Genomic DNA, 18,112 nt, shown 5'->3' with positions numbered 1-18,112 from the left:
AAACTGGCAGGTGACATTTTGTCTGACCGTGGGGGATGAGGTTAAAGCTGTTGCCCTCCTCATGGGCCTCCGTCTGTCTCACGGCTGCTGTCTAGAGCCTGGGAACCAGGTGCACAGGCTGTAAGAGTGAGATTCGGGATCTCTGCGCAGCTGGCCAACCAGGCTGTGGACAAACTCACAAGTGAAGGTCCAATTAAGAACCAGGAAGAGTCCTGCCATGAAGCTAGATGGCTTGGCATTTTGTTCTTGGCTCCTGATATAAAAATTTAAACTATCTCCCATCTTCAACCCTGTGATTTACTACAAATTAGAGTATCAGGTTTTTTCACTGTCCGCTGTCAGCAAAAGTCACCCTACAGGCAGTCTGTGAAAGGAACTTTCCCAAGATAATTCTAACCACAAGAACAAACAAATCACATATGAAACAATGTATATTGCTTTCTTAGAGAAGTTCATAAAATCCACGAAATTCTAGAGAACTGGGTTATCAGAACCAGATTGAAGTTATTCCTTCTGGAAGAAAGAGCATTCACAGTGATTAGGTATCTGTGCATTTGAGAGGCCTCAGCGGGTTGAGTTGTGGTCTGACATGAGCCTCCTGATTTTCCATCGTGTTCTTTCTTGTATTCATGGGAAGAATCATAAGCTGTGTGTTTTAATTTTGTAAGCTGGATTTTTCTTCCTTCTGGTTTTTTTTTTTTTTTTTTTTGGCCATATGCAATTTATTCATGGAATATTTATTTTGATCATTTTCACTTCCTGCCTATATACCTCAGTAGAAGAGAGAGAGTCCAATATAGCAGTTAGAAAAAATCCACTCCATAGAATTTGACAATAATGAAACTTTATATTTAGGGATTTATCTTGCCAAATGTTAACTGGAAAGTCAGGTCAATTGGGGATGATCACTAGCAAACTGATCAACACATTAGGCAGCCAGTAAAAATGTTTTAATTAAACAAATGGATACCAGCAACTACAGCTTAATCAATCTGCCTTTTAAACAAGAATTAAGAAATATCAAACCTATCAGAAACTCAGCAACTGACTTACCAATCACTACGTAAAAACAAGCAAAAAACAAAAACACTAAAAAACAAAAATCGTCTATTTACTTCTCTGATGTCTATTAGATTCAGTGTCTATTTTGTTTTAAGGAACATGAAATTCTAACTAGTTTGATGATTTATTTTTCAATACAAAAGCAAATTAAAAGAAGCAAGTTAGAAGCCTCATACCAGCCAGGAGAGGGGAATGGTCTTTGTGTGGGAAGACAGTGAAAAATGTTAGAAACAAGAACTAGGAGAGCACCAACTCTCTTAAACACAAAAAGTTCAATAACTGGTGATCAAAATGGCGATTTAGGGTAATTTGGAAAAGGAAATTACAAAAAAAAACATTGCTTTGAAATGTACAAAGCATTTGCAACTCTGCCACGTCAATAAAATTCTACGTGACATATTCTGCTTTTGAAAGTAAGGAAATGTGAACCAGATTATAGAAAGATTTGCAAGCAAAATTCTTAACAGGGAAATGCTTGGGACATAAAAGGACATGTTTTCTGTTATCAGGAAGGCTTGACTCTCTGGGATGACTCTTTTCCTGAGCATCCTTGCCTGAGTAGTAATAATATATTATCAGAAAATAATCCCTAGCATTTTTAAATTATAAATCTAATTTAGACAATTTATTGCATTTGTACCATGTGGTTTTTATTGTTATTTTTCCAAGGAACATCTCAAATTTCTTAATGAAACACAGTAGGAAAATATTGTTCAATAAACAGACATCCAATTTATAATTGACCTTTTCAATGTATATCTAAGTCATATATACTCCACTTGATGAAACTTTGGTTCAATATCTGCTAAAAAAATGTAGCAAAAGAAATAAGTCTGAATATTTCTCTAAGCTTGTTAAACTCCAGGGTGGGGACTTCCATTGTGCCTTTAAAATAAGATTAATTAAGGGAGGAGGAAACAGACTTCTGCCAAAACTACGATCAGAGGGGTTTTTCTATTATAGAGATAATAACTATTATTTACCAGAAAGTCTCCCTGACTAAGGGAAATTATTCCAACTTAAAGTCTTTCTTCTTGACCCTTACCTGGTCTGTAATTCTGTGGAGAGATGGCCTGTGCTTATGGAAGCCAAAAATCAAAGTATTTTCCTGTTGGATGAGGAGATGTGAATGTAGATTTTGCGACTAACAACCAATCCTTATAACTGAGGGTCGTCTGATAACCCACGTGGACCAAGCAACATAGCAGAGAACTTCAGTCAAGGGGTGAAATTCACAATCTTAATTCTTGATGACTTTGTTCGAGCCTCATTCCGTCCTGCTTCTTATTTTCTTCACTGCTAACATTAGCTCTTATGCTCTCTTGCCTTCTTACCCCACCCTTTGGAATTTTTCCTGTCCCCATGTTTCCGGCTCTGATATTGCAATTGCTACTCAGTTATTCTGGCCATTCACTCTGTGTGGTCTCTGGTCAGATAACGGTCCTCATGGTTGAACCTAGCCTCCACCCCTTGTGCAATCTCTGTGAAGATGGCTCCCTGTGGAGGAACCAGACACTTTTACTTGTCTTTGCAAGTCGTCTCATGCATGCTCTTTTCTCTCCCTTTGCATTTCCCTTCTGTCATTCTCCTAAGACCGGATTGTTCACCTCCCCGGCTTTAGGTTCTCTCCACGCCAGTCCATCTTTCACTTCACTATTACAACATTAACGACTCCTCTCATCCTCACTCTTCAAATCTAAATCCCTCTGCACAGCTTCTAAGATCTTCCTCTGGCCTCTTCAACTTTCTTGACTATTTCTTTCTGGTATACAGTTTCAGTCAAGCCAATCATTGTACCCATCTTTGAAAGGCTATCCATAGATTAAGTTCATGTCCCATCTTCTTGAAATTTACCATGACTGCTACCAATTTATGTTTGCACAGGGCCTCATGGATCATAAAAGGTTTTGATATACACATCCATTTTGATCCTCCCATTAATGCTTTAGGAGTCATCCTTGGTTCCTCTTTCTCTCTCACACCTCACAACACATTTATATCAAATCTTGCTGATTCTACTTTCAAATTATATCCTAAAACTCATCATTTCTTCATCTTCCACTAACTAATACCTGGTCTAACACACCATTCTCCCTAATCTGGATGACTACAGCTTTCTAACTGGCCTCCTTCTCTCCACCCTAGCTATGCCACTGCATATAGCAGCCAGAGTAATCTTTGGAAAATGTCAATCATGTACTGTGCAGATCCTCTTCTTCCCTGAATCTCAAATGGTGGTCTCTCAAACTTAGAACAAAATCCAGATTCCTTAGCATGGCTGTTAATGCCCATAGGATATAGCTAGCACTGTCCATTAGAATGTTCTGCAGTGATGGAAATGTTCCATAATCTGTGGTGTCCAATACAGTAACCATTAGCCACAGGTGATTACCATGTACTTGAAATGTGGCTAGTATGACTAAAGGACTGAATTTTTAATTTTAATTAATTTAAATTTAAATTTAACTAGCTACATGTGGTTAATTGGACAGTACATATCTAGCCCTTGGACTCACAGTTTTCTGGACTCGCCTCCTGACATTTTTCCTTTTGTTCATTCAGCAATAAGGATCCAAAATTTCTTGCTGCTCCTCAAAAATGCAAGGTTGTTCCCACCTCAGGGCCTTTGCTCAGATCCCTCTTCCCCTCACTTCTTACCCCAGATTTTCAAAAGGTTCATGCCTTCACTCCATTCCAGTCTCTGACTCAAAAGTCACTTTTTCATAGAATCCTTCCCTGGTCACTCTATGTAAAATAGCTCCTCACCCTACCCCTTTCTGCACTATACTTTTCTACTTAGCTTGATCACTGCCTGAAATCATACCATGCCTTTTTTCCACCTTGTTTATCATCTGTCTTCTCTACTTTCTTCAGAAGTGTAGGTATGCAGTAGGTGGGAAATTGGCTTTAGGCAGAGTTGAAGTTTCTCTAGGTGATTCTGAACAAATGGCCAGAGGGGCAAGGGAGTTCAGAGTGTTTGCAGAGGAGTAATTACAATGACAGAAAAAAGGAATCTGAGAACCTAAAATGGGTGAGAGATGGAGAAAAGAGGATAAGCTTACCAGTTTAATGGATTTTATGCTCTGGTGGAGTTAAAACAGTATCAGAATAGAAGTGTTAGAGGGAATTAGATGGAAAGATACCAGGTGGTGGTCACAGAATGGGAAGCTTGGAAGGGAGATTCTGGAGATGTAGCAATCATTATACAGACAACGTCTTGAGAATGGCCACAGAAGTGGGTGGTGACGTGGAAGAGAATGGAAGACAAGATCATAGGAGGAGAAAACTTTAGGGATTGAAGAAGTCAGGGTATTTGGAAGGGTGATCTGCAGTATATGAAAATCACCAAGGATTATGACAGGAGTAGTGTTGGAATGAGTGAGAATGAGCCTGGCTCTACCATCATGGAGAATGGAGAGACCTACTCGGGGTTGGTAAGTGACTACTGATGTTAGCAGTGGATAGAAGGGCCTGAGTGCATGGATTTTAAAGCTATGAGGTTGAGGAGAGGAGAGACAAGACTCTGGAAGCAGCAGTGAGGGTGCCTCCCCAATCATCAGGCCTGATGAAGAAGAAAAGAGTCACCATTTGAGAAGCCTGCAGGGAAAGGACTGGGAGTCAGAGTAAGAAGTGAAGGACACATCAGAGAAGAAGTTGAAGAAAGAGAGAATTTTGCTGAAGAATGAATTCCAGAGGGGAGAGTGGAGGATACTGACAGCTGGGGAGGGTGGCAGATGGCGTCGGATTAGATGTGCAGACCTGTATGGAGATTAAATTATGAGAGAGGAAAGGGGCTCTCCAATATTCTTCTGGTGATTGACATATTGGGAAAAGTGGTGTGATGGGATTCTTTTCCAAGGTCTCCATGCTACCTTGTTCTGATACAACTGAGAGTGTTGGAGGTAGGGGGAAGGAATTTAGGGATCTTCTCAGGGGCACACAGAACTCTGGTGCCTCTTTTCACCTTCCCTCATGTCAGTTTGGAGGGCATGGGAGTAGTGGCATTTCTGGGAGCCCAGAGTGTTCTGGATACCTCCTCTTTACTCTTTCTCTTGTGTCCGACCTCAGTCCTTCATGCTGTGGTCACAGCTGCTCCCATATCTGAGGAAAACATGCTTACTGAAACTTCAGCTATGGGGGCCATTAGGAACAGGCAACAGGTACAAGTTTCATTTTCAGACAAATGAGGCACCCTCTGGGGGCTAACAGACATCTTGTCTCCTGTCAACTTGCTGCCAAAACCTCTCTGTTCAGGTCCCCTGGGGGTCACTGAGGATGACTTCTGGATTTCTGGCTTCATTGACTCCATGGATGATGCTCATCTATGGATGCAAACACAAGAAGAAGAACACACAAGAGGAACTGGGTGGCATTTGAGTCAAGAATGATGAATTTAGTTGAGGATAGGTTGACTTTAAAATGTATGGAGGGCATTAAGACAGGTTGTCCAGAAGGCAGCTGGATATATTGGTCTGGAGCTCAGAAGAGAGATGTCTGGGTTGGATTCAGATTTAGGAGTTGTCAGCTGGTGGAGGAAATAAAAAGAACAGGGAAGATGTGCCAGTACAGACCTAGAGAGATTATGGAGAGTGAGAAGGGCTGAGGGCTGAGAATAGAATGCTGGGGAAGACCAACATTTGAATGATGGAGGAGGAGGAAGTCATAGCCAATACGACCAGAGAGGAACTGTTACAGGTGTAGGAAGGGAATCAAAGGCTCATGAGAAATTTAAGGATGGAGTAAGGAATACTTTCTCTTGGTAAGGTGGAAGCGTGAGCACTGGTATTTAACTCTCCTGATTCCAATCCAGATCTAAGAAACCAATGTTATATAAACATAGAGAACTACAAAAAGGGGTGTTCACAGGATAGAAGCACATAGCAATCCTGCTAGAGAGAGTGAAGATGGGACAAGATGGAAGGAAGGTCCCAGGGCTGTCCTACAATAACTCATCCAGAGACGTTATGAAGATTTAAATGAAATGGATAATTTTCTGGCAAAATACAAGTTAACAAATCTGACTCAAGCCAATTTAGAAAAAAAGAATAGAATAAAAAAGTGGAAAAAATATTTTCAAAATTTATTTTAAATAGGTGCTAGGTTTAGATATTATTGGCAGTTTTTTTCAAACATTCAAAGAGGAGATCTGGATTCTATAAATTATTCCACAGAAAAAACAAAACCGAAACAAACAAAAACACTCATAGACATCTCCCAAATCATTTTTTAAAACTTGGCATATCCTTAAAACTAAAATCTGACCAAGGACGCAAAGTGACAGTTATAGAACAATCTCCATATGTATATAGATGTAAAAAGAATAAAGTATTGGCAATCAAAACCCAGCAGTTTATTAAAAGAAAATCCCCATGGCCAAGTAGGATCTTTTCCAGGAATGTAAGAAGAGTTTAATAATAGGCTATCTATTAATATAATCCATCATATAAAGAGGCCAAAGGACAAAAAGAAAATCACATGATTACCTTGATTCTTGCCAAAAAGTCATTTGAAACAATTCTACATCCATTCCTGATGGAAATTCTTAGTAAACTAAGAACATTACCCATCTTTAACACAAGAAAGACTGTCTGAGTTTAACTGTGAACATGACTGGGAAGTCTGGAATATGTGTAGAAGGAGGTCTTAAGGAATGATTTAGTGGAAATGGATTTGTCTTGAAGTCAAATTTGCAAAGCATCACCTTCTGTTTCTCACGCTAAATGTGTAGATTTGCAGTGGCTTCCAGAGTGGCTTGAGATACAAGAAAGCTAAGGCCACCCCTTAGCGCCAACACTGTACAATATACACTTATAGACAATGTACACTTATAGCAAATCACTGGTGGCATTTAAAGCAAGTCAGGTACTAGCCCAACACCTCAAGTAATATTTACCATATTTTGGGAGTTCTAATGCAATAAGCTCCTGTCCGTACCCACCCCACTCCTCCACACCTCCCCCCAAAAAGAGAGAATTAGAGTTAGAGAGGCAACATTATTATTGTAGATATTATGATAATCTAATAATCACATTTACTTACTATGTGCCAGGCACTGTATTCAGCACTTAGCATACTAATTCATACAGTAATTAATTTAACCCCAATCACAATGCTGCAGAAGGGCATTATTATGCTCATTTTACAGAAAGAACAGTGAAGCTCAGGAAAGTGAAGGACAAGGAGGCTTGCTAAGTGGCATCCCAAAGTGGCACAGTGGGATTAACACAGCTGTGTCTGACTCCAGGGTCCCCGCTCTGAACAGTAAGCAACACTGTATTTCTTTATTAATAAGAAATGGAATCTAAAAGATCTTAGATTGCTAAATTAATGTAAAAACAAATTTGCCATATGCCAGCTATCACCAGTTAGAAAATATAAAAGATGTGGTTCAAAATAGTAACCCAGAGTATAAAATATCCAGGAAATAGCTAGCAGAGAATTGGGCAGGAAATATTTGAAGAAAATTCCCAAGCATTTAAGAGTGGCATAAAAGACATTTCAATAGCTAAAGATGTATACTACGTTCCTGGATGAGAAATTCCATTACTTGTAAAGATTTCACTAAAATGGTCTTAAAAGTTGCATGCAATTACTTTCAAAATATTATTTTTATAACTTAATGGAAAAACAAAAAGGTGAGTGCAACCAAATAAATAAATAAAACTTCCAGGAGGGTACTTGTATTATCACTGATCAGTCTATTATAAAGCTGAAATAATTAAAACATTATAACAGTGATGCCAACGTACAGTATAGTGATAAACGCAAAATCATTAGAATGTAAGAGATGACTCTGAAAGAGAATCTAGTACATATTACCATTTATTACATAATAAATGTAACATTTCATATCAGTGAAAAAAGAATGAATTATTCAACAAATGGTTTTAGAAATACTTATTAATCATTTGGAAAAGAATTAGATTTCTTCCATACCACATAACAACATAAATTCCAGATGGAGCAAAGTGATAAAAGTATATGTTAAGTATCTAGAGAAACATATAGGTTAATATTTATTTGCTCCCAGCGTGGTGAAGACCTTTCTAAATATAAAAGAAAGAAGAAACCACAGCTAAATAAATGTGAGACATTTAAAAACATAGAAAAAGAAAACTTTGTTGAGAATGTAATGAAATCAAAAAACAAACTTCAATCTGAGAAAATATTAGCAACATATACGAAAGATCATGGTTTTAATATTTATAAAATATTTTTTAAAAAGCAATAAGAAATGGATGATCTATGCAGAAATAGAAGTACAATGATGTACACCTGAAATTTTTACAATGTTATAAACCAATGTTACTGCAATAAACAAAAAATTAAAAAAAAAAAAAAGAAAAAAAAAAGAAATGGATGAATGCTCTATTAAAATGGGTAAGGAAATGAATAGACAATTCACAAAAGGAAAAAAGATAAATAATAATAAATGTGAAAAATAACCATTCCCTAGTGAATAAACGTAACTAAAACAATAAGAAAATTCAATACATCTTTGTCCTTCAAATTTGCTCATTTAAAAGGCTATGATACTATATACCTCAACAACAAAAAACCAAACAACCTGATTAACCAATGAGCAAGGGACTTGAATAGACATATCTCCAAAGAAGATATACGAATGGCCAATAAGCACATGAAATGGTCCTCAACATCACTAATCATTAGGGAAATGCAAATCAAAACCATAATGAGATACCATTTCACACACATTAGGATAAAAAAAAAAAAAACAGAAAATAACAAGCGTTGGTGAGGATGTGGAGAAATTGGAACCACTGTGCATTGCTGGTGGGAATCTAAAATGGTCCAGACACCACGGAAAACAGTAAGTTGATTCCTCAAAAAAATTAAACATAGAATTACTATATAATTGAGCAATTCCACTTCCGATTATATATCCAAAAGAAATGACAGTAGAGACTTGAACAGATATTTGTACACCCAAATTCATAGAAGCATTATTCACGATAGCCAAAAAGTAGAAGCAACTCAAATGTCCACTGATGGATGAATGGATAAGTAAAATGTGGTATATACATACGATAGAATATTATTCAGCCTTAAAAAAGAAGGAAATTCTAACACATACCACAACATGGGTGGACACTGAAGATTTATAGTAAGTGAAATAAGTCAGTCACAAAGGGACAAATCTTTTATGATTCCTCTTCTGTGAGGTACCTAGAGCAGTCAAATTTATAGAGATAGAAAGTAGAATGGTGCTTGGCAGGGCTGGGGGCTGGGATGGAGAATTACTGTTTAATGGGTACAAAGTTTTAGTTTGGTAAGATGAAAAAGTTCTGGAGATGGACAGTGGTGACATTGCACAACGATGTGAATGTATTTTAATGCCACAGAACCGTGCACTTAAAAATGCTTAAAATGGTAAATTTTATACTATGTACATTTTACCACAAATAAAAAATACCTAAGGGGATTGAATTTTGATGCCTATATGGAGTAGAGATCTGAAAAAGAAAGAATGAACTAGAAACAAATTTCTCACCAACTCAGGTTGATGATAAAGAAACCTTAACATGACATAAGGCGAACAATCAACCAATCAATAGTTTCAATATTTCCTGTGAAGTCATAATCACAGATCTGCCTTGACATAGATTTGGGGCTCAGTTTTACACAAAACAGCGTGCTCTGGGAATCCCCAAACTGAAAAAGTAACATAAAATTTGGTTCTCAGCTAATGATACCCTGGGAGACCTGGCAGAAGCAAACACTCTGGAGTAGGATATATTATTGGAAATCCTAATAGTATAAACATGTCCATTGTCTCCAAATGGATTTGTAGATTTAATGTAATCCCAATCAAAATCCTAGCAAGTGTTTTTGTGGAAACTGATTAGCTGATTCTAAAATGCATATGGAAATGCCAAGAGTTAAAAATAATAAAAATAGTTTTGAAAAAGAAGAGCAAAGCTGGAAGCTTTACTCTGCCAAATATTAAGACTGTTTTAATAAAGCCATCACATTTAAGATGGTGCTGTATCGGTACAAGGATAGATAGATAGACCAATGGGACAGACTAGAAACCTCCACATAAATTGCAAATATAGTCACCTGATTTACGGCAAAGGCGGCAATACAGTGCAATATGAATCTTGACCCCCACCTCACGCCATACCAAAAAAGCATTTCCAAATGGATTATAGACCTATGCGTGAAAGGCAAAACAATAATGTTTCTAGGAAATAATATAGGAGAATACCTTCATGCCTTTGGGGTAAGCAAAGATTTCATAAGCAGAACACAAAAAGCACTAACAACCATAAAGGAGAAAATTTATAAATTGACTACATTAAGTAAGAATTTCTGTTAAGGAAAGAAGAGGTAAGCACAGAGTAGGAGAAGATATTTGAATACATTTCTCTCTCAAAGTACTTGTATCCAGAACATGTAAAAGATTCCTACAAATTAAAAAGAAAAAGACAGCCTAGCAGAAAAATAGACAATGGATCTGAACAACTACTTCACAAAAGAGGATATTCAAATGATAATAAGTATAAAACACTGCAAAATTCATTAGTCATTGGGGAAATACAAATTCAAACCATAGTGGATACCACAGATCACCTATGAGAATGGCTAAAATGAGAAAGACAGACAATACCAAGTGTTGGTAGGATGAGGAGCAGATGGAACTCTTAAACATTGCTGGTGGGAGCATGAATTGATACAGCTAGTTCAGAAAGTTGACAATATCTACAAAAGCTGAACACATGTATATCCTACAACCCAGCAATGTTGCTCTTAAGTATATACCCAACAGAAGTGCTTCATATCCGCCACAAAGGATATGTACAAGAATGATCATAGCAGTACTGCTTATAGCAGCCCAAAACAAGAAACAATCCAAAGTTCCATCATCCGTAGAGTGGATAAATCAATTGTGGTCTCTTCCTACAGTGGAATGCTACTCAGCAACGAAAATGAAAACTATTGCTACGTGTAATGGCATAGACGAATCTCACAATATAATGCTAAGTGAAAGAAGCCAGGAATGAAAGAATACACATTGTATGATTCCATTTATATAAAGTTTGAAAACAAATGAAATTAATTTATGTTGTTAGAAGTCAGGATATTGTTTACCTTTCGTGAGGGTAGTGGCAGAAGAGGGTTTGAGGGAGATTCTGGGATGTTGGTAATATTCTATTTCTGGATTTACATGGTGGTTTCACACAAATCAAGAGTTTATTTTTTGAAAATTCATTAAGCTCTAATCTATAATGTGTGCACTTTTTAGTATGAAGTCATACTTCAATTAAAAGTTTACTAAGAAAAGAAAAAGCTATGATTTAAATTTTCTGGAGGGCACTGTGTCAATGAGAATAAGAGACCTTAGAAGTGTTTATACCCAGACCTACCAATTTTACTTCCCATGAAAGTAAGCAGAAATATATAAATATGTTTATGGATCAAGATGTACATTTTAATATTTTTAAGTGTGTGAAAGCCAAGAAAGAACCTAAACATGCAGTCAGAAGGGAGTGATGAAGTAGGTGTGGTATAATAATGACATAGAATATTATACCATTTTTAATAATCATGTTATTGGTTATCTAAGAGTATGGGAAAACTGTTTATATACAACATTGGTGGGAGAAAAAACATAATGTGCCTTTATGTACACCCTAGTCCAGTTCTGTTTCAAGTATGCATGTGTTTAAAAATGGAAACATGAAAGAAATACAGCAAAAATTTTGACAATTCATATCTCTAGGTGGTTGTGTTAAATGAATTTTTTCTCTATACTTTTCTGTGTTTTTCAGTTTTCTACCTTAAGTACCTATTACTTTTATAATCCTGAAAATAACTTAATAAGGGCATAATCAACCTTGTAAATCCAGCTGCATCAGAGTAAAGCTTAAGACTCTTTGGCAATGTGGAGAACAAAAGCATGTCACCTTTGCCAGAGCCATTTCTTTGGACTGAAATGTAAATGGGAATTGAAGCAGAAGAGAGAGTAAATACAAATGATTCCTTCCAGTACCTTGGTTGGAAGGGAAAGAATCTTGCCTTCTTTGACATTCTAAAACCCTTATAGTCTAGACCAGTGTTTCCCAAACTTGGCTGCACAATGAAATCACTAAGGAAGCTCTAAGCAAATACTGATACCTGGGACCCTCACTCAGAGATTTCAATTTAGTAGGTTTAGCCTGTGGCCTGGACTCCCTAGGGGATGTGAATGCAAAGCCAAAGTTACATTTTCTTTCATGTTCTCCCCTGTAGAAGTTAAATTCTTTATCAATAATAGCTTCATATATATGTATGGGATGCCCCGGGCACAAAATAGGCATTCAATAGATAGTTGCTGATTGATGCCACAGAAACCTTTTTGGGAGATGCATGGCACGTCCTCATGGTTAGGGATTTCTTCTCCCTAGGTTGGATGGTGGTCCAGATTCAGAGAAGGCCATCCAGGAATGAGGGGGCATCTTGATCCATGGCTCCACTGGGGCACTAGGTGCTTATGACAGCCTTTCAAAATTGAAGTCACATGCTGATGAGTCTATGGATTATTTTCTTGGGGATGCAAAATAGCTAAGGTGAAATCTCACTGCAGTCAATAGCACAACAAAGAGTCCAAAGGGAGGAAAACTCAGTTATATTATCCGAATGTCAGTTTTGATTACTGAAATTGTTCCAGTGATGACATTTGGGGTTGGCTAGTGAGAGAAGTCATCTAATATGAAGCAGGAAGAGAAATAAACAATATTTTACGCTTACAATGCTTACAACATATTAGGTGTTTTATATATTCTCAGGCCTTAGAAAAAACCACTCCAACTAGGTATTAGCATCCCCATTCAGAGATTAGGAAACTGAGGCTCAGAGAGGTTAGGCAACTTGCCCACAATCACAGAGGTGGCAATTGAGGAGAAGAGATCTGAACTCTGGTCTATTTGACCTCAAAACCTATTATCTCTCCACATCATCAAAATGTAACCTTGGGTCATCTAAATGATGGCAAAGGGCATCCAAACCAAACCTTCATATTAGACCCTAGTAAAATTTCTAGGTTGTCAATAAGTCAGTAGGAGAAAAGACATTCACTGAAATAAGAGATGCTAAAATATACGACATTTTTCTCAGTATTCAATGGTCTTTCTTCGTATTCAAATGGTTTTTTATAAAATAAACTAGGTTGTGGTCTTTCTGGAATAGTTGGTGGAAAGATAGATGGGTGAGGTTCATCAGTGGCTTTCAAACTCTATCAACCCAACTAATTTTATGAAAAAGAAAACCACATAGACTGCATTACCACTGTGCTCACAGGAATTTGCTCTGAGGAAATTGTACTGGGTACCCAAGGTCCCAGACAGGGTTCTTACACAGGGGTATTGCCAGTAACTATCTGTGTGATTTCAGGCAATTCACTGCCTCTCTTTGGGCCTTGATTTCCTCAAGAGAAAAAAAAGAGGACATTTAAATAACCTTTGAAGCCTATAGATACCTTATTAATCTGATATAAGCTATGGATTCTTTCCCCAGACAATGCACATATGCATGTACATGCACAATTTTGAATGCTGGTTCTGGTTGTTCACGGATCTTCAAACAATGAGAATATGAGATAATGGGACTGTAGTCATGTTTACCAAAAAAAGTCCTCATCTTTTAGAGATGCAATCTGAAATATTTATGGATGAAATGATTTGATGTCTGAAATTTGCTTTAAAATGATCCAGTGTGTGGGGAGGAGTGCTGGTGGGAGGTAACAGATGAAACAAGATCATCCATGAACTGATAATTGGTGAAGCCAGGCAATTAGGTACACTATGGTTCTTTAATATTGTTTTCTCTACTTTTGCGTATATTGAAATTTTCCATAATAAAATAAATTGACATAATAAAAGTTACCCATGATTTTAAAAAATACCTTGAATAGATGATCTCTGTTTCCAATTCTAATATTCTATGATTCTAGCATTCCAAAGAATTTGCAAAGAAAATGGACTTCTGGAAACATTGTATGTGCTCAGGGTGTTGAATCATCATCCTTCCTCTCCTAATAGACCCTCTGGGCTAGAGAGTTTGTTGTGGCCCCGTTTTCCAGATGATTCTGTGATATCCCATTTAATTACTTACTGAAATATATTTTTGGGGGAAAGAGTTGCAAAACCAAGCACAAAGGAGCTGGACAAGAATTGGTCTTTAATCACGTCACATGATAATGTGGCTCAATTTATTTACAAAGATTTTTTAAGGCGAAAAGACCCAATTACTGTTGCAAATGACTTTTATGGCATACAAAACACTTGGTCAGGATGCTGGGTCAAATTTGAGGACGTGAAAGAGTACGCAAACCTGAGGGCGTCGCACGGGGCTTGAGAGCTTGCATTCCAGAGCCATGTCGCCTGGGTCCCTGTCCTGGCTGTTTCACTCGACTAGCTCTGTGAGCTTGGGTAAGTCACCTAACCTTTCTGAGCTTCCGCTTCCCTATCCACAAAATGGAAATAACAGCATAATCCCCCCCATAGGGTTATTGTGAAGAGTCAAGCTGTGCCTGAACATAGGAAGCATTCAGCAGACGCTCACCTTTGTTCTCTCAATTGCGTAAATATAAAAATAGATTTAAAAAGATGCAAGACAGATTAAAATGCTATTAGCTTGCCTCTGGACTGTGACCAATGGGTGATTATTGTCTTTTCTTTATTTTTGTCTGGATTTCTAAATTTCTACAAAGAGTATTTGTTACTCTTATAATCAGAGAAAAAAGTGTTTTTGTTTTTTTTTTTTGCTGAGGAAGATTGGCCCTGAGCTAACATCTGTTGCCAATCCTCCTCTTTTTGCTGAGGAAGATTGGCCCTGAGCTAACATCCGTGCCCATCTTCCTCTACTTTATATGTGGGACGCCTGCCACAGCATGGCTTGATAAGTGGTGCGTATGTCCGTGCCTGGGATCTGAACCTGCGAACCGCTGGGCCACTGAAACAGAGCGTGTGCACTTAACCACTATGCCACTGGGCAGCCCCAGAAAAAAGTTCTTTGAAAAAGTAATTTTAAAAGTCCTTCTGGAGAAAGTTTAATGCCCATAGGGGCCTAAATCATGCTTGCCCCACATGATATTCGACAAACAGACCACTTGAGAGGAGAGTAAGATGGAATGACTAGTAATGCCTTGTTCACATTTTCCTCAGTAGGCTCTCATCATCAGGGTGGAAGATTCTTGTAAATGCCAGTGAGCTTTCAAATGTGGCATTCCTGGTGTAGAACGAATAGAGCCTTCCTCTGCTCCTGTATCATGCCATACTGCCCCCTTACCACACAATCCTCCATACCAGCAGTTTAGCCTTTTTGAGGAGCCTGGACCACTTTGAGAATGTTACAAATGCTATGCCAAGAAAGATTCACACTCAGGCACACTCTTTTGCCTTCAATTTCCTGGGGTTCTTAGGCCCCCCCATAGCCCATCAGCACTGATTAAGAACACCTAAGCCATGACAACAAATTTAGGAATATACAAACACACTTCAGGTGTGTAGACTACTTGGTGAAAAATTCACATGTACAAATTCAAAACCATAAGCCAGACAAATCGGTGGATAATTATGGGTATTACATATGTAGTTTTTGCTTTGCCAAAGAATTTACATTAGGATATCTATAAATAGCAAACCCATAGAGAGTGTTTGAATCATATTGCTGTATACCCAAACACTAAGCCCTTCCCAGAACACATCTACTGCAGAGCAACAGGCCCAACTCATAAAGTTTAATACCAGTTTCACTGTTGAGTTTAGACACATCCATTTACAGTATTCTAGATCACCTGTGAAATGGCCACTAAGCTGACTGATGGTCAACGATGGACAATCATGAGACACCCAGAAACTTCCAGTCAGAGGAGAGGTGGTACCTGGGTGTGGGCTGTGAGACTGCTTTGGAGTGGATCATCTGTGGTGAGATGGGTCCCATCCCCTTATCTCAGGAAGAAAAGGATAAACATTGATTGAGTCTTCCACTGTACCGGAATGGACTTTAGGTCATCTCATGTATTTCTCACAAGGATTCTGGAAGGCGGGGCTTTTGCCTCCATTTTCAACTGAGTTTATGAAAAACTGACCCACATGCCCAAGTCAGACACTTATCAGAAAAAAAATTAAAATAAAAATAATGCAAAGCTCTCTGTCTTGGATTACCATCTTTGATGGTTAACTTCCAGAGGCTGGGATATGTAGAGTGTCCAGCAACATGGAAACTGACAGCCGGCCACTTAGCTGTGACTTGGATCCTGCTGGTTTGTCAATGGCTTTCAGGTATGTGTGTGAAGGGAGACAGGGACTAGACTTTTCTTTGCCCCATCTGACCTGCCCTCCAAACTGGCATCCCCTTTCCTTCACTCCTACACAGGGACTGCCCGGCATTCCAAAGATGCCTGGGGAACTCACAAGGAGATGTGTATAAAGAGCCAGGAACCCTGCACTTAAAAAAACCCCATACAACTACAAACTCCATCTTACGATTTTCACTCCTGGCTGAGATGCCATTTGGCATCTCACTGCTAGCAGCCCCATTTTACTTGATCCTCTTCCAAGATTTCCAAACATGTGCCTGGCACCCACGAGAGTTTCACAAGAAGTGTAACAGCGACAGAAGTGCTGTGGGGTTGGTTTTGTGTATGTGTGTTAGTGTAACTCTCATAAAAGCAAGTGTAAGTTCTTCCAGTATTAACTTCCACAAGAGGAGCATCAACTTTCCCGCGAACGCGGCATTTCCCTTTGCCTGGTTTTCCTGAAATGAGCGGTATCTGAAGTTAGGGATGCGCCCTGTTAAGCAAAGGGTCTCTGAGACCCTTGGAATACAGACAACTCTTTGCTGGCCCGCAAGTACCCTAGCTTTTCTGGAGTATCCCTGGGCGGTCTATCCTTCAGCCACCAGAAGCCGCCTAATACCCACACGCGCTGCGGGCACAAGTAGGTTCAAAGCAGAGAACCACCAAGCCGCCACCCTCCCCACCCCCCAAGAAAGCGATCTCTGAACCCGGAGTCAATGTGAATTGCGCGTACTTGCAGGTAAAGCCCAGCGCAAAGCCTCGGGTCTGTGTGGGCGAGGAGGCTGGGTCCACAGGGACGTGGTCCAGCATCGTTAGCAGCGAGTCCTGCCGGACATTCGAGACTCAAGAGAGGTACAGTCCTTGAGCCCTGGTGGAACTAGGGACGCGTCTCAGCCTCTGGGGCCAGCGCTAGTTCGGAGGAAACAAAGGTGGACAGAGAGCGAGAGAAGGAGAGGGAGTTTGTTTTCTCTTGGGGCAAGTGTGCGCGGTACCTTGGATTCCTGGCTGCTGGTGGATGCAGGAGAGGGCGGCTGCTCGGCGCTCGCCGCCTCCTTGGGCAGCCCGTCCACGCCGTCCTCGCGGGCGCCGCTCGGAGGGATCATCGTGGCGGCGCGGGAACGGTGTTGGGCTCCTGGAGGAACAGCGAGGCTCGCCTTCCTCGGGCTCGCCCTCCCGCCGTGCGCTACGTCGCTCAGCTCCGGGTCCTGGGGACTCCCATCCTCACCGAGGCGCCGACGGCCCTCCTCCGGCCTCGCCCCCGCCCCGGCCCTGCCCACCTCCCCCGCACTCCCGCGGGCAGGGGGAGAGCGCGCCCCGCCCCGCCGCGCTCACGGCCACCTCGCCGGCCACCGCACAGTCGTGACTGCCACCCGGCAGTGGGCGAGCGGGCTCGGGCTCGGGCTCGCTAGCCCGCGGGAGAAGGGGTGGGGGGTGGGGCGGGAGGCGGCTCCTGGGCGGGGCTGCGCGACCAACGCAGGGAGTAGCGAGGGCAGGCGGGGGGCCGCGCCCACGAGAGGCTCCGCTGGGAGGCTGGGCGCGCGCCGTAGCCGGTCGGGGGTGATTCTTTGGAAGGGATAGTGACACTTCAGACCAAACCCGGAATGAATAGAAAACCCGTGAATGATACAATCAGGAGGGACCACCTGCAACAACTCCCTCATTCTTCACCCCAAGAAACAGCGACTCTAAGGGACACAGTGACTTAGCTAAGTTATTTATAGTGTTCAGTGACGGAGAGCAGGGACCAGA

The 18,112-nt window shown here is 40.1% G+C and overlaps 1 protein-coding gene across 3 annotated transcripts in view; it reads right to left on the bottom strand.

The window, feature by feature from the left end:
• Window positions 1-17,601, bottom strand: part of STAC (SH3 and cysteine rich domain) — a 152,336-nt gene extending 134,735 nt beyond the window's left edge. For all 3 annotated transcript variants that reach the window (XM_004419483.3, XM_014790458.2, XM_087430688.1), the window contains exon 1: window positions 17,356-17,601. In XM_004419483.3, coding sequence (XP_004419540.1) covers window positions 17,356-17,466 — 111 coding nt within the window. In that variant the 5' untranslated portion in view covers window positions 17,467-17,601. The remainder of the gene's footprint in view (window positions 1-17,355) is intronic.
• Window positions 17,602-18,112: the final 511 nt, after the last annotated feature.

This window comes from Ceratotherium simum, chromosome 5 (assembly GCF_057802395.1).
Source record: "Ceratotherium simum simum isolate JZ-2026a chromosome 5, ASM5780239v1, whole genome shotgun sequence".
NCBI classification, from domain to species: Eukaryota; Metazoa; Chordata; class Mammalia; order Perissodactyla; family Rhinocerotidae; genus Ceratotherium; species Ceratotherium simum.
This window is presented reverse-complemented; position numbering and strand designations above follow the sequence as displayed.